This window comes from Perca fluviatilis, chromosome 18 (genome assembly GCF_010015445.1).
Source record: "Perca fluviatilis chromosome 18, GENO_Pfluv_1.0, whole genome shotgun sequence".
Taxonomy (NCBI): Eukaryota; Metazoa; Chordata; class Actinopteri; order Perciformes; family Percidae; genus Perca; species Perca fluviatilis.
The window spans coordinates 10,098,883-10,114,812 of NC_053129.1; the positions used below are offsets into that span (position 1 = coordinate 10,098,883).

A 15,930-nucleotide genomic window follows, 5' to 3' on the forward strand; every position below is an offset into this window, starting at 1 on the left:
CGGGGGTGCAGCTGCTGCTGCGCGGTCCTCGTTCCACCTCGCCAGTCCATCGACCAGGAACGCCTGGAAGTGCATAGCACTGGCTCGCGTCCCTGAGGAGGCACGTTTTAGATAGAAAATTATTCATAGTTTTCATGAAATGTGAATACAGATTATTTGATCACAAGCCGTGAGAAACATGCAAGTACCTGGGATGAACCGGTTGAGGTGGAGGTGGAAGGACTCCAGAGACGTGGAGCCCCTCGCGCAGCGATAAACGGGCAGGCTGACTCCGCCCTTTGTCAGCCTGCCCGTCTGGGTGTACAGCTGCACGCCCGGTGGGTCCTGGATGCAGCTGAGGTGGGGCCTCTGCGTCCTCCAAATTTCCTGGATGCGGAGAGCATCCAGCAACGGGATGTCCAGGGTGTTGTGCCCGGCTGGTCCGCCGAAGGTGTCGAGGAGTTCCTGGATGAGGAGTGTCGACTCCTCGGCTCCACGTGTCCGACGACGACAGTGGAGCCTCCACTCCTCCCTGGTGATCCTCCTGACGACCTCGGCGTCACTCAGGCCAACCATCCCGTGCTGCCCCTCCAGCTGGGACCGCTTAGCCTCAGTTAGACGGCGGGCATCTCACGAGTCCACCTCGAAGATGCAGTGAGACAGCTGCCTCATGAAGGGGGCGTACAGCTCGTGGGTCTCTGTGGTGACACCTGATGCGAAGCGCCGCATCAGGTGCCAGATGTCCAGTCTCACCACGAGCTGTCCCCACTCCTGTGACAGAAGAAACATAATGTGGTTTAATTTTTATAACATACACACACACACATATACATACATATAGATAGATAGATAGATAGATAGATAGATATACACACACACATATACATACATATAGATAGATAGATAGATAGATAGATAGATATACACACACACAGTATATATGTATGTAAGTACAGTGTTCATGATGTTATAATCATCTTCAAAAGTATACATAATAGTCCATAATATAATAATGATGATAATGAAAGCTATTATCAAGCGTTACTATCATTATCATTACTATTGTCATTACTATCAAGCGACTTTGAGTCTATGAAAAGCGCTATATAAATTCAATTTATTATTATGAGCATTACTATTAACAGTCTCAGTTTCACACCTGAAACAAGGCAGCTGTCTTCGACACGCCGTCTCGGCTGCAGCAGTCACGATCCACGTAGATCAGCTGGGGGGGATGTACCCCGGCGAGTCGGTACCGCCTCATCAACCCGACCGCCATGGGGGACAGGCCCTCGGTGCCCTCGGAGCAGGTGAGGACACTGATGAGGACCTGCCCGTGCTCGTTACCCACGTTGGTAACCCAGGCGGCCGTGTCTTCAGCGGTACCTGCAAGCTTTTTCGTCACCTTAAGGAGAGAGATTGTACATGTTATTGTGAGTCCATGAACACACAACTGTGCCGTAAAAGCAGCTCTATGAAAATATTAAACGGTCACAAACTTCACTTGCCTTCTTAGTGGAATCCATCTTTAGGATGGATCCCAAGGTGGACGTGATCCTGGCCTTGTACTCCTCCAGCCGCGTCAGGACGTCATGGCTGTAGACTGTCAACAGCCAGACGGCGGAGGGGAGAGGGGGCATCTGGGGTGGTGGTGGGAACTGCCCCCTCACCGTGCACAAGGCCAGGAACTGCTCGCACACGCCGAGGTACGCGATAGCTCTCCGCATCCAGGCATCTGAGTGCGCCTCCCGCAGGGTGTTGCACAGCCGAGAAGCACTGTTACCCAGAGTGCGAGACCTCAGCTGTACGACCACCCTAAGGTCACAGGACAGCCTGCAGAAACAAAACAAACATGATATACAGCAAAACATATACATACACCACACAATATGTTAAACATACACTGAGATTTCTTACTTGTACGTAAGTACAGCTGGGAATTGGCAGCTGTAGGTGGGGGACAGCTGCCTGATGATGCCCTGTGACCACCCTCCGACCTTCTTCTTACACCGACGGCACTCTAGGTACTCAGTGGCCATGAGATACCAGCCGTCGATGTCCAGGACCCTCCGGATGGTCCTGTACAGCCCAGCCTTTGTCATGGTACCGGTGCACAAAGGCTGGGGGCACGTCAGCTGCAGATGCCAGATCCTGTGTGGCATCCACAGGAACAGCCGACATGCAAAGAAGGGGTCGGGGGCCGGGAGGCTGGGTGTAGATCGGCCGGGTCTGGGGGAGGGTACCACCATACGTTCAGCTCCTTGATGAGCTGGGACCTCCTGTTGCTGTTGTCCCCGTACCGCCCCGCCGATCCACTGCTGCTGCTCCGCAGTGAGAACTGCCCGCCAGGACGCAGGCAGCAGCTGGAGAGATAACAACACAAACACGCAGGACACTTTAATATCTAAAAGGAAAAACACTGTATGTTTGAGGGCAGCAGAGAGGCCTGATATGTTTTGACGGACATGTATATGTAATATGTTTTTACCTCAGAACTGCCAGCAGGAGACGGGGGAGGGACGACGGCTGGCTCCGTCAACTCCTGCACTCCAGGTGGCGGGGGACTGGCAGCTCCAGGATGTGGCGCAGGAGCTGGTGTCTCGGCCGTCACCTCCATGGCTGCTGGAGGTTGCAGGGGCTCGTTGTGGTCCTGTGTGGCCTCCAGCAGCTCCTCATTCGTGGGCTCGTCCCCGGCAGAGACACCAGTGCTGCTGCTGCCACCGCTGAGGGGGGAGGAGGTGGATGCTGCGGGAGCGAGAGAGGGGCCTGTACGTCTGAGGCTTTAAGGGAAATAAAATGTTTCAGTAAAAATGTATAGACAGTACATTGCATATACTGTATATTCTTTGTAAAAAAAAATTCAGGCCCACATTCAGCCAAGCTGCATACAAAAACTACTACTACTACTACTACTACTACTACTGAAGCTGAGAAAGCGGGGGCGAGACAAACTGACGATAACACATTACAGAGGTTGAGTGAGTGATGCAGACAGCAGACAGATTACACAGGTAACTAAAGTATGAAGAAGTAAATGTTACTCTACACATACAATGATTAGGGATTAATTATGATTGATTGGCCAGCATGTTGGTTAGTGATTTGAATGACAGGTGATTTGCCAGCATCTCGGTTAGTGATTTAAAATGACACCACGTAACCCGTTTTTGATTTAACACAAACCTACCTGTCGTTTTCCTCTCCTCCTCTGATTAGGGAAACAGTTTTAAGCAAAATAAATACAACGGTTAACAATGAATTCAAGCTTCATCGTCATAAACAATTTGCCAAATTGTAAAATATTACTTGACTGTTTACTTACACTTCTCCAAGTCAACTACCGCCTTGACCAGCTCTTCATCGGAGGGCTCCTGGGTGGAAGTGGAGGGAAGAGCTGGTCTGAAGGGCTGGAAGGAAGAGGCTGTAATCACACAGAGAACAGAACTTTACAAAGTGATCCCAGGGAAAACAATAGTATAAACATTTAACTTAGTATTTTGGACTTGCCTGGAAATGCAGGCTTGGGAATAATCTTTTTTAATTTTGCCTGCATTTCCACCGCAGACAGAGAACGCCGCCCTGAGACAAAGGCCGCAAGCGCAGAACCAAGAGGTCTATAACAAAAACACACAACAACATTTATAATGACACAACATTACAAACACATCCAGGTACATCAAACAGAGCGCTTTACACTGAAACACTTACTGTGAGGTACTCTTGGCTCTCTGGCTTGCGGCCGAGACAGAGGCTTGGCTGCTGCTGCTGCTGCTGCTGGTGGTGGTGGTGCAAGTGGATGCAGCAGCAGTTGCGGTGGTGGATGCAGCAACAGCCCTGTCTCTCTGTCTGTCCCTGTTACGGACATATTGGACGGCGTTCTCCATCTGCGTGCCGGGAGCTGGCATCTTCCTCCGGAGGTAGTTGACAAATCTGCACAAATCAGACAATTTTTCACATAAAATGTTCACAGTACAGACAGGTGCTCAGTACGGCAGCTATATTTCTAATGGAAATAATGTTTTAACAAATTACGGATCTTTTGGAGTCCCCAGACTCGTACAGGCTCTGCAGGGTCTCAAATTTAAAGTCCCCGAAGCCAACAAGTGCCTGTCCCTCCTGCCCGGGCTGGAGGGACTTCACCCGCCTCCTCGAACGCCCGCTGGAACCTGACTGCCTCCGCAAAGTCAGGGGTACCGCCGAGTAGCGGGTGAAAGCATCCTGTAAATTCACCAAGGGAGGTTAAAATTGTCATCAGATCATCCCTCTTTAAATTGTTTTGTATGACTCAGACTGAAGTACTACACCTTGTTGGCCATCAGCGGGGACTGAGACCCTGTCCTCTCTCGCTCCTTCTGGTGGGAGGCCACCAGATTGATGCTGTAGCCCACGTCATTCTCCAGCAGCCAGTGGAAGGTCTTCCCCTGGTATTTCCCAAACTGGACCTTCCACCGGCTCAGGATGAGGGTGGCGTTTGTGGTGTCGCCACCCTCGGAGTTGACGTGGGCCCAGGCCTCCGCATCCACCTCCTCTGGCTTCTTGGCCCTGTAGGGGGCCTGGCTGCCAGATGGCCGGGGCCGTATTGCAAGGGCCCCGGCCGAAGCCTTCAGCAGAAGGGTCCCGTTAGGTAAGATATCACGACATCTTTTATATATAAAAAATAAAATTTAGTACTTAGCGGCTAGCTAACATGCTGACCCAGGTAATAGTCTATAACACTGTGGCTAACAACAAACACTCCCCAAAAGGACTGTAAAAACAGTGTGACTAATGTCAGACAGAAATATGAGTTTGCTAACTGTACTTAATACTGTACTGTCTGTACTGTCAACAACACTGGTTAACAACACTCAGATATTCCCCAAAGGACCGTAAAACACAGCGTTAAGTCGGTGTGACTGATGTCAGACATCGATATGAGTTTCTACAGTGCTCTGCGCTCATATTTAATACAAATATTAACAAGTGTCTACCTCCGTGAGTGTCACTGTCGGGTCCCCGTTAGCCAAACAGCGCTACTGTGGCTACGGTACAGTACGTCAACAACACTGGTTAACAACACACAGATATTCCCCGTAAGGACCGTAAAACACAGCGTTAAGTCGGCGTGAGCAACGTCAGACAGTGATACGAGTTTCGACAGTGCTCTGCATTAATATTTAATAGAAATATGAAGGACCGTTTACTCACTCGACTGTCGACGTCAGGTCCGTAATGTGAATGACGGGGCTCGCTAAGCGAGAATCCAAGATGGAGGATGACATTTTTCAATCGGCAAGAATTGAGCCTTCTGATTGGATGAAGTCGGGAGCAAAAAACCGGACTCGTGTGATTGGTTCTGGACCTTGAACTCGATCAAAACGCACCTTCTCTGTTGTTGTGGGAAACTCGGAACACTTGGAACAGAGAAGAAACGCACCCAGAAGTTCTGCGCAAGGATGACCAACGCTTCGTGAAGCGTTCCTAATTTTTGATTTTATGATTTGTTCTATGAATTTATGAAGATTTCTGGAGATTACTGGTGCGCGGTAAGTAGCGCTAGCGGCGGGCGCTTCGTACGCGCTTGCCGGCGCTGCTGCAGAGCGGTAGAGCGGCAGGGCAGCAGAGTGGAGTCTCTTAAAAACTCAAAAATCACTTCTAAAATTGTCATCTCGGAGAAACTACCGCAAAATATGATCCATATGATCTTTTATGACTCTCCTGTCCTCAGGTTTTTCTACTCTCAAACTTGTTATATTCGCCAATCCTTATCTCAAATGTTCTCTAGAAAACATGTTACATCTTTAGAGTCTTGTGGAGAAACGGTACCCATAGAATCTATGCCAAAAAGGTAAAAGTTATGACTCGGTTTTCATAGGAAAACAATCTATTGTTTCGCATTAAAATTCACCCAAACTGATATTTTCCGGTGGTTAAAGTCACTAAAACAATGTCTAGAATACCCGCACTCCTCAGTCCTATGAAGATATTCTGTCGATGAAATATAACTGTAACGTTGGTCTGTTTTATTGTGCAACCCCTCTTATGATTCGGCAACATTACGTTACTAAAGTTCGGATGACAGCCAACACCGCGGCTGTAAACTTCAAACAAACTTCTCGTTGTCATCGTTTCACGCTAAATATGTGCCGTCTTCCAAAAAGAAGAGGTTTCCCTGCATGTTTTGTGTCTTATAATTATTATTTATTTTTTAATTTTAAGTTTTAATTTTGTCGTTAAAGATGTGAAGAGGACCGAAACTTGTTCTGAAAAAGTAGGCTATTCAAGTATTCAACAAAGTATTTCAATGTGTCCGTCTTTGACCGACCTCCGCTGGGTAATTCAACAGTCAGTAGAGCTAATGACAGCTGCTAAATCAGATTGTTGTAGGCCTATATATTTAACTCACATCACGTTCAACCACTTGATATAGCGTACATTTCATAAATAAAAAAAACATGTCAGAACATCGGTAATAATGTGAATAAACTGCTCTGAAAAAAAGGGTTTTATGCTTCTTTTTTTTTGGTATTTATGACATTAAGATCTGAGTATACAGAATATCCTGTAATCTGACTATGTTGTCCTGTTATATCATAGATTTTGGTTACCTGCTCACGGCCAGCAGAGGGGGTAGACACACAGGGCAAAGAAGTCCGAGGGGTGGATGACGTCTTCAGCTACAGCAGCTAAATGTCCTGCTACTAGGCAATTAGCCTACTTTCCACGGTTTACAGAGAGAAATACATTGCAATTTTAACTCCACTGAAAGTAAACTTGCCGCAAAACATGTCGTTAACTCAGTGCAACTAATGCCGGACAGGTTTACGGCGTTTTGCACTAATATTTAAGAAGAATACAAAAGAATGTTAGAGGCTAGGCTAGGCCTACTTACAAACTCGTCGTTCTCGGCTCCGAAATGCAGACTGACCTCGGTAAACTTAAATACAACATGGCGGCTTGAGATTTATAAATTGGCACAAAATGAGCCATCTGATTGGATGCAAAAACCAGACTCGTGCAATTGGCTCAGTATACCCACTTAAGAAAGCTCCAGGATTTCCATATACCCACTTAAAATGCCCAATGACACGCAACAACATAGGCTACTTTCCATTATATTTTTGATATATTTTGAATTGTCATCTGTGTTTTTCTTTTCCACAAAGGCTAAATAAAGGAATTTCCACCGTAAATTGGTGCATAAAAGTGTATCCAAAATGCAGAAAATGAAGTCGTTGATGCTCCAAACTTCCCCTGGGGAGGACACCCAGACCCCCCACTATATTATTTCGCTCCCATGTTAACAGGTTTAGGAGCTTGCACACTGCCGAACCGCACGCCTATTTTTCACGTTTCCGACAAAATAGAATAGCCTACGAAAAGATGTTTACAAACAAATGTTGACACGAATACATTTAATAAATAACATTTTGATGTTTGAAAGTCTCTAGGTTTTGACATATTGCAGATATACATGTCATTTTAAAAATAATAATAATAATAATAAATAATTACCGATTTTCAAATATTGCACCTGTCAATACAGAACAAAATATTCTGTAGCCTATTTTGCGTCGCAATACTGCCGACGTTGTCTTTGCTGTAATCAATTCAGTATATATTTAGTGCAGTACATTTCCCACTATCGTCTGTTTCTCCTCCGGAGAATTAGTTACAGAAGAGGCCGCGATGGCTTTTCTTCTGTCAACAACTCGAACTGAAGAACAACAAATATCCTTTTCATTTTCCTCGTAGTTATTTCTGTAGGCCTACAATCGAAAGATAGCATAGGCTACAGTAACAACGGGGTCTTCCGAGTGACGGTCCAACATCAGGTAGGCTAGGTGATTTAAGTAAGTTTTTACAATAGCCTATAGGCTCTTTACAGCTACACAAAGTTGTTAATGTTATTATATTAATTTTATTGATAAACCCACTTTCCCATTTGTTTTTTTTAAGATGTGTGACAACAGTTGAAATTGTTGTCGTAAGCAGGAGAATCCAAACGTAGACTGGTCTGTCGGGCCTATATGTCCCGAGATAGCCCTCCCTGGAAATACCGTCACCTACAGCTTTTAAAAAGAAAAGAAAGAGAGGATGCTTATCTAAATTTCATCACCAGGCTTAACGCTGCAAAATTATGCTTTATACTTAATCTTTCTCCACACAGAACTATTATATGGAACAATGAGTTCATAACAAGAAAGAATAAGTCTTTATATCTACCACATTGGGTTGATAGGAATGTAATTTTTCTTGCAGACTTACAAAATGAAGCTCAACTTCTTAGTTATGAGGAATTTCTTAGATCTAAAATCTTCCCTATCACCCAAAAAGAATACCAAATGGTAATAAATGCTATACCTAGTGGAATTTTTCAACTAATGAAATGTCACTCTGAGAGACAAGAATTGCAAGAATTGGATCCAACCTTCTTTGTTGATGGAATAAAAAAAAGTCAAAACTTAAAAAAAATGAAAAACATACCACGGGGAAATTTGTTTGGAACTCTTTGTATTCTCACTGGGAATCAACATGGCTTCTACCGATTACACATTTGGTATCCCCAATAAACTGAAAGAACATTTTAAAATACTGCACAATATTTATCATACTAAATTTGTGGCTGTGGATAATAAATATGAATTTTGTAAAATTGAAGAAGAAACTATTAGGGCTGCTCCCTCTTAGTCGATTAGTCCACTAATCGGTCATTTTGGTCTTAGTCGACTTAGATTTCTTTAGTCGATTAGTCATGTTTTATGCTTTTTTCATGCTGAATGACTTATTTCCAAGAAACGTACGAGCACATCTCTGGTAAACACAAGAATTAAAGTGGTGCTTTTGCATGACTCTTTGTGGAGAAACTCAGATTTACAGATCTGTCGATTAAATCAACTAATCGATTAGTCGATTCAATTGAATGAGTGTTAGTCCACTAAGAATTTCTTCAATCAAGCACAGCCCTAGAAACTATTATACATCTATTCTGGAAGTGTCGGTATTCTGTGGCGTTCTGGAAAAAAAAAATTTAAAACTATTTAAATATTCAAAAGAACCACGAAAGTACATTGGAAGCAAAAGATGTTATTCTTAATTACGATAACAAAAACAAAACAATACATAGGAGGCTGATGTCTCAGACGGACATCCAGCTCTATGAGCTCAATCAGAGGACCCTGTCCCACTGGTAAGAGTTTAACGTGAAGCTGTGTTGATTTGTTGTAATATGTACTGTGATTTATCTTTTGATGAAAGCTCAAGAGCCTAACAACAGCCTATGTTCATCTTCCAGGTTCACCTGCACCAAAGACCGGAGGGGGGGTGCGTGCTGCTGCAGGCAACATGGCGTTGTGGATGTCCAGGCTCTCCCTCCAGCAAAAGGGCTGTCCTGTGTACAGGCGGGACAAGGACAGCCCTTTCAATTTGATGTCCCTGAGGAGCAGCCCGGCCCCTCAACAAGAAAACTGTCTCCTCCTCTTGCTCCAGATGGGGGAGCAGCCAGGACCCTCATCTGGAGGCCTACTCCCCACTCCTCCACCGCCAGCACTCCTCCTGTGTCTTCCTCCTCTTCCTGGACCACCAAAACATTAGTGATGTTACGTTGTGTGCCGAGGCATACAGTTATGTTGATTATATTATACCAAAAGAAAATATACACTGTATTGATATAAATGGATTCAGATTAGGTGTATTGGTGGAAATGGATTTTTTCTTCGTTGTTATTTCGGTGCAAAATACTGTCAAAAACACATCTCTGATACAGTGTATCACAGATCACTAGATCATATGTAATATATCTGTCTGTTTTAAACTCTTTGGCTAACTGGTGGTTATGTAAGCAAAAGAAGCCCAGAGAAATGAACCCTTTTTGCGAAACCAATTTGCTGGAAAACTCCAATGCTTCATGAGGCTTCATCTCGCCATCACCAACCATCCCAGGTATAAAGCCTACAGGAAGAGGAAGGCGGCAGAGGCTGCTGAGGGGCCACCAACTGGGAGCAAACCCCGCCGGCAGACATTGACGTACGCCTACGCCAAGTATGGCCAGCTTTTTGGCTTTTTCCCTTTCTTTTATTGTGTTATATATCTTTTTTTGTGCATGTTATAGGTTTACGCTCTGGGTGCGTTTCTTCTCTGTTCCAAGTGTTCCGAGTTTCCACAAATCAGAGAAGGTGCGTTTTGATCGAGTTCAAGGTCCAGAACCAATCACACGAGTCCGGTTTTTTGCTCCCGACTTCATCCAATCAGAAGGCTCAATTCTTGCCGATTGAAAAATGTCATCCTCCATCTTGGATTCTCGCTTAGCGAGCCCCGTCATTCACATTACGGACCTGACGTCGACAGTCGAGTGAGTAAACGGTCCTTCGTATTTCTATTAAATATTAATGCAGAGCACTGTCGAAACTCGTATCACTGTCTGACGTTGCTCACGCCGACTTAACGCTGTGTTTTACGGTCCTTTGGGGAATATCTGAGTGTTGTTAACCAGTGTTGTTGACGTACTGTACCGTAGCTACAGTAGCGCTGTTTGGCTAACGGGGACCCGACAGTGACACTCACGGAGGTAGACACTTGTTAATATTTGTATTAAATATGAGCACAGAGCACTGTAGAAACTCATATCGATGTCTGACATCAGTCACACCGACTTAACGCTGTGTTTTACGGTCCTTTGGGGAATATCTGATTGTTGTTAACCAGTGTTGTTGACAGTACAGACAGTACAGTATTAAGTACAGTTAGCAAACTCATATTTCTGTCTGACATTAGTCACACTGTTTTTACAGTCCTTTTGGGGAGTGTTTGTTGTTAGCCACAGTGTTATAGACTATTACCTGGGTCAGCATGTTAGCTAGCCGCTAAGTACTAAATTTTATTTTTATATATAAAAGATATGTGGAGTATCTGTGATAATGTCATGAAACTGCTCCGATTAAAAAGAATTAAAGAATGAAATAGTGCAGTTGTAAATATAGGGATGAGTGTGTGCTAACTGTGTTATCCTCTGTGTTATACATTCAGACATCTTCATCGTTCTTCTTATTTACTGTAAGTACCTATTTATTTCTTTCTTTTATGTTGAAATATCTACTGCAGTATTCAGCTAATGTTAATTTATTTATGTAGATGGAGAATCCTATTTTCAGAAGGGCCCCTAACGGGACCCTTTTGTTGAAGGCCCCGGCCGGGCCCTTTGTATACTGTCCCCCGCCCATCTGCAGCCCAGGCCCCTACAGGCCAGCGGCAGGAGGTGGATGCGGAGGCCTGGGCCCACGTCAACTCCGAGGGGTGGCGACACCACAAACGCCACCCTCATCCTGAGCCGGTGGAAGGTCCAGTTTGGGAAATACCAGGGGAAGACCTTCCACTGGCTGCTGGAGAATGACGTGGGCGCTACAGCATCAATCTGGTGGCCTCCCACCAGAAGGGAGCCGAGAGGACAGGGTCTCAGTCCCCGCTGATGGCCAACAAGGTGTAGTACTTCAGTCTGAGTCATACAAAACAATTTAAAGAGGGATGATCTGATGACAATTTTAACCTCCCTTGGTGAATTTACAGGATGCTTTCACCCGCTACTCCGCGCGTACTTGACGCTTTGCGGAGGCAGTCAGGTTCCAGCGGGCGCGTCGAGGAGGGCGGGGGTGAAGTCCCTCCAGCCCGGCAGGAGGGACAGGCACTTGTTGGCTTCGGGGACTTTAAATTTGAGACCCTGCAGAGCCTGTACGAGTCTGAGGACTCCAAAAGATCCGGTAATTTGTTAAAACATTATTTCCATTAGAAATATAGCTGCCGTACTCGAGCACCTGTCTGTACTGTGAACATTTTATGTGAAAAATTGTCTGATTTGTGCAGATTTGTCAACTACCTCCGGAGGAAGATGCCAGCTCCCGGCACGCAGATGGAGAACGCCGTCCAATATGTCCGTAACAGGGACAGACAGAGAGACAGGGCTGTTGCTGCATCCACCACCGCAACTGCTGCTGCATCCACTTGCACCACCACCACCAGCAGCAGCAGCAGCAGCAGCAGCTTCTGTCTCGCGCACGGCCAGAGAGCCAAGAGTACCTCACAGTAAGTGTTTCAGTGTAAAGCGCTCTGTTTGATGTACCTGGATGTGTTTGTAATGTTGTGTCATTATAAATGTTGTTGTGTGTTTTGTTATAGACCTCTTGGTTCTCGCGCTTCGCCTTTGTCTCAGGGCGGCGTTCTCTGGTTCGCGGTGGAAATGCAGGCAAAATTAAAAAGATTATTCCCAAGCCTGCATTTCCAGGCAAGTCCAAAATACTAAGTTAAATGTTTATACTATTGTTTTTCCCTGGGATCACTTTGTAAAGTTCTGTTCTCTGTGTGATTACAGCCTCTTCCTTCCAGCCCTTCAGACCAGCTCTTTCCCTCCACTTCCACCCAGGAGCCCTCCGATGAAGAGCTGGTCAAGGCGGTAGTTGACTTGGAGAAGTGTAAGTAAACAGTCAAGTAATATTTTACAATTTGGCAAATTGTTTATGACGATGAAGCTTGAATTCATTGTTAACCGTTGTATTTATTTTGCTTAAAACTGTTTCCCTAATCAGAGGAGGAGAGGAAAACGACAGGTAGGTTTGTGTTAAATCAAAAACGGGTTACGTGGTGTCATTTTAAATCACTAACCGAGATGCTGGCAAATCACCTGTCATTCAAATCACTAACCAACATGCTGGCCAATCAATCATAATTAATCCCTAATCATTGTATGTGTAGAGTAACATTTACTTCTTCATACTTTAGTTACCTGTGTAATCTGTCTGCTGTCTGCATCACTCACTCAACCTCTGTAATGTGTTATCGTCAGTTTGTCTCGCCCCCGCTTTCTCAGCTTCAGTAGTAGTAGTAGTAGTAGTAGTAGTAGTTTTTGTATGCAGCTTGGCTGAATGTGGGACTGAATTTTTTTTTTACAAAGAATATACAGTATATGCAATGTACTGTCTATACATTTTTACTGAAACATTTTATTTCTCTTAAAGCCTCAGACGTACAGGCCCCTCTCTCGCTCCCGCAGCATCCACCTCCTCCCCCCTCAGCGGTGGCAGCAGCAGCACAGAAGGGGGCTGGTGTCTCTGCCGGGGACGAGCCCACGAATGAGGAGCTGCTGGAGGCCACACAGGACCACAACGAGCCCCTGCAACCTCCAGCAGCCATGGAGGTGACGGCCGAGACACCAGCTCCTGCGCCACATCCTGGAGCTGCCAGTCCCCCGCTACCTGGAGTGCAGGAGTTGACGGAGCCAGCCGTCCTCCCTCCCCCGTCTCCTGCTGGCAGTTCTGAGGTAAAAACATATTACATATACATGTCCGTCAAAACATATCAGGCCTCTCTGCTGCCCTCAAACATACAGTGTTTTTCCTTTTAGATATTAAAGTGTCCTGTGTGTTTGTGTTGTTATCTCTCCAGCTGCTGCCTGCGTCCTGGCGGGCAGTTCTCACTGCGGAGCAGCAGCAGTGGATCGGCCGGGTGCTGTTTACCAGGAGCAGCAAGGGGAGGTCCCAGCTCATCAAGGAGCTGAACGTGGTGGTAGACCCACCCCAGACCCGGACGATCTACACCCAGCCTCCCGCGTCCCCGACCCCTTCTTTGCATGTCGGCTGTTCCTGTGGATGCCACACAGGATCTGGCATCTGCAGCTGACGTGCCCCCAGCCTTTGTGCACCGGTACCATGACAAAGGCTGGGCTGTACAGAGACCATCCGGGAGGGTCCTGGACATCGACGGCTGGTATCTCATGGCCACTGAGTACCTAGACGTGCCGTCGTTGTAAAGAGAGGTCGGAGGGTGGTCACAGGGCATCATCAGGCAGCTGTCCCCACCTACAGCTGCCAATTCCCAGCTGTACTTACGTACAAGTAAGAAATCTCAGTGTATGTTTAACATATTGTGTGGTGTATGTATATATGTTTTGCTGTATATCATTGTTTGTTTTGTTTCTGCAGGCTGTCCTGTGACCTTAGGGTGGTCGTACAGCTGAGGTCTCGCACTCTGGGTAACAGTGCTTCCCGGCTGTGCAAACACCCTGCGGGAGGCGCACTCAGATGCCTGGATCGCGGAGAGCTACCTCTGCGGCGTGTGCGAGCAGTTCCTGGCCTTGTGCACGGTGAGGGGGCAGTTCCCACCACCACCCCAGATGCCCCCTCTCCCCTCCGCCGTCTGGCTGTTGACAGTCTACAGCCATGACGTCCTGACGCGGCTGGAGGAGTACAAGGCCAGGATCACGTCCACCTTGGGATCCATCCTAAAGATGGATTCCACTAAGAAGGCAAGTGAAGTTTGTGACCGTTTAATATTTTCATAGAGCTGCTTTTACGGCACAGTTGTGTGTTCATGGACTCACAATAACATGTACAATCTCTCTCCTTAAGGTGACGAAAAAGCTTGCAGGTACCGCTGAAGACACGGCCGCCTGGGTTACCAACGTGGGTAACGAGCACGGGCAGGTCCTCATCAGTGTCCTCACCTGCTCCGAGGGCACCGAGGGCCTGTCCCCCATGGCGGTCGGGTTGATGAGGCGGTACCGACTCGCCGGGGTACATCCCCCCCAGCTGATCTACGTGGATCGTGACTGCTGCAGCCGAGACGGCGTGTCGAAGACAGCTGCCTTGTTTCAGGTGTGAAACTGAGACTGTTAATAGTAATGCTCATAATAATAAATTTAATTTATATAGCGCTTTTCATAGACTCAAAGTCGCTTGATAGTAATGAATGATGCGGCGCTTCGCATCAGGTGTCACCACAGAGACCCACGAGCTGTACGCCCCCTTCATGAGGCAGCTGTCTCACTGCATCTTCGAGGTGGACTCGGGAGATGCCCGCCGTCTAACTGAGGCTAAGCGGTCCCAGCTGGAGGGGCAGCACGGGATGGTTGGCCTGAGTGACGCCGAGGTCGTCAGGAGGATCACCAGGGAGGAGTGGAGGCTCCACTGTCGTCGTCGGACACGTGGAGCCGAGGAGTCGACACTCCTCATCCAGGAACTCCTCGACACCTTCGGCGGACCAGCCGGGCACAACACCCTGGACATCCCGTTGCTGGATGCTCTCCGCATCCAGGAAATTTGGAGGACGCAGAGGCCCCACCTCAGCCGCATCCAGGACCCACCGGGCGTGCAGCTGTGCACCAGACGGGCAGGCTGACAAAGGCCGGTCAGCCTGCCCGTTTATCGCTGCGCGAGGGGCTCCACGTCTCTGGAGTCCTTCCACCTCCACCTCAACCGGTTCATCCCAGGTACTTGCATGTTTCTCACGGCTTGTGATCAAATAATCTGTATTCACATTTCATGAAAACTATGAATAATTTTCTATCTAAAACGTGCCTCCTCAGGGACGCGAGCCAGTGCTATGCACTTCCAGGCGTTCCTGGTCGATGGACTGGCGAGGTGGAACGAGGACCGCCGCACGCAGCTGCGCACCCCGGTGTGGCTGAGGAACAGGTGGGACCTCTGCACTCCTACAGTGGCCACCAAGCACGTCCTTAACCAGAAGAGCCAACGGGTGCTTGGCCTTCCCATGGTTAAGGACTTTACCAAGCCTGCTGAGTACACAGGTATGTGTGTGATGTGAAAAAACACTTTATTCTAACATGATAACTATGAGCAAAAGGAGCACTAACATATCCTTTGCTTTGTGTTTCTGCTGTATGACAGGGGAGCTCATCGGGGTTGAGTACCTGTACCAGCAGACGGGCAGAGTGCTTGAGGTTGTCAGCTTGGACCCTGCCGAGGCCCCAGAAGGTCCTGCTTCCACGCAGTCCTCCTCAGAGTCTGAGGTAAGTTCACTGACTACCAACTGATGTGTTCTTTTTTCTTTTTGTATATGTGTTACATGTTTTATGTTGTGCTTATGGAACATGAAATGAAGATGTGTGTAAATGATAATCCCTACGGGACATTAAATCAGATTATGACAGTATTAATAATAATAATAATAATAATAATATTAATAATA

At 46.8% G+C, this 15,930-nt stretch overlaps 2 protein-coding genes across 3 annotated transcripts; one reads left to right on the top strand and one right to left on the bottom strand.

Moving 5' to 3' along the window:
- Positions 1-595: 595 nt before the first annotated feature.
- Positions 596-2,170, bottom strand: LOC120546281. Of its 2 annotated transcripts, none has more exons than XM_039781122.1 (4): positions 1,897-2,170; positions 1,488-1,812; positions 1,139-1,384; positions 596-689 (listed from the first exon to the last, which is right to left on the bottom strand). In XM_039781122.1, exons 1-4 carry the CDS (start codon positions 2,139-2,141, stop codon positions 648-650), a joined length of 858 nt encoding a protein of 285 aa, XP_039637056.1. In that variant the 5' UTR covers positions 2,142-2,170; the 3' UTR covers positions 596-647. The 2 variants fall into 2 exon arrangements, with proteins under 2 accessions (XP_039637056.1, XP_039637057.1); XM_039781123.1 differs by having other exon boundaries at positions 624-677.
- Positions 2,171-12,187: 10,017 nt separating this feature from the next.
- On the top strand, positions 12,188-13,753 carry LOC120546402 (proline-, glutamic acid- and leucine-rich protein 1-like). The gene is made up of 5 exons (XM_039781327.1): positions 12,188-12,193; positions 12,320-12,419; positions 12,963-13,264; positions 13,390-13,509; positions 13,604-13,753. Exons 1-5 carry the CDS (start codon positions 12,188-12,190, stop codon positions 13,751-13,753), a joined length of 678 nt encoding a protein of 225 aa, XP_039637261.1.
- Positions 13,754-15,930: the final 2,177 nt, after the last annotated feature.

Excerpts from the sequence above, each read along its gene's own strand:
- LOC120546281 (XM_039781122.1), bottom strand. The coding sequence starts at position 2,141 with ATGCCACACAGGATCTGGCATCTGCAGCTGACGTGCCCCCAGCCTTTG. Across the intron at positions 1,813-1,896 it reads CCAGCTGTACTTACGTACAA|GCTGTCCTGTGACCTTAGGG; the intron begins GTAAGAAATCTC and ends TTGTTTCTGCAG. Across the intron at positions 690-1,138 it reads AGACAGCTGCCTTGTTTCAG|GTGTCACCACAGAGACCCAC; the intron begins GTGTGAAACTGA and ends GCTTCGCATCAG.
- LOC120546402 (XM_039781327.1), top strand. Across the intron at positions 13,265-13,389 it reads CTCCTGCTGGCAGTTCTGAG|CTGCTGCCTGCGTCCTGGCG; the intron begins GTAAAAACATAT and ends TTATCTCTCCAG. Across the intron at positions 13,510-13,603 it reads TCAAGGAGCTGAACGTGGTG|GATCTGGCATCTGCAGCTGA; the intron begins GTAGACCCACCC and ends GATGCCACACAG.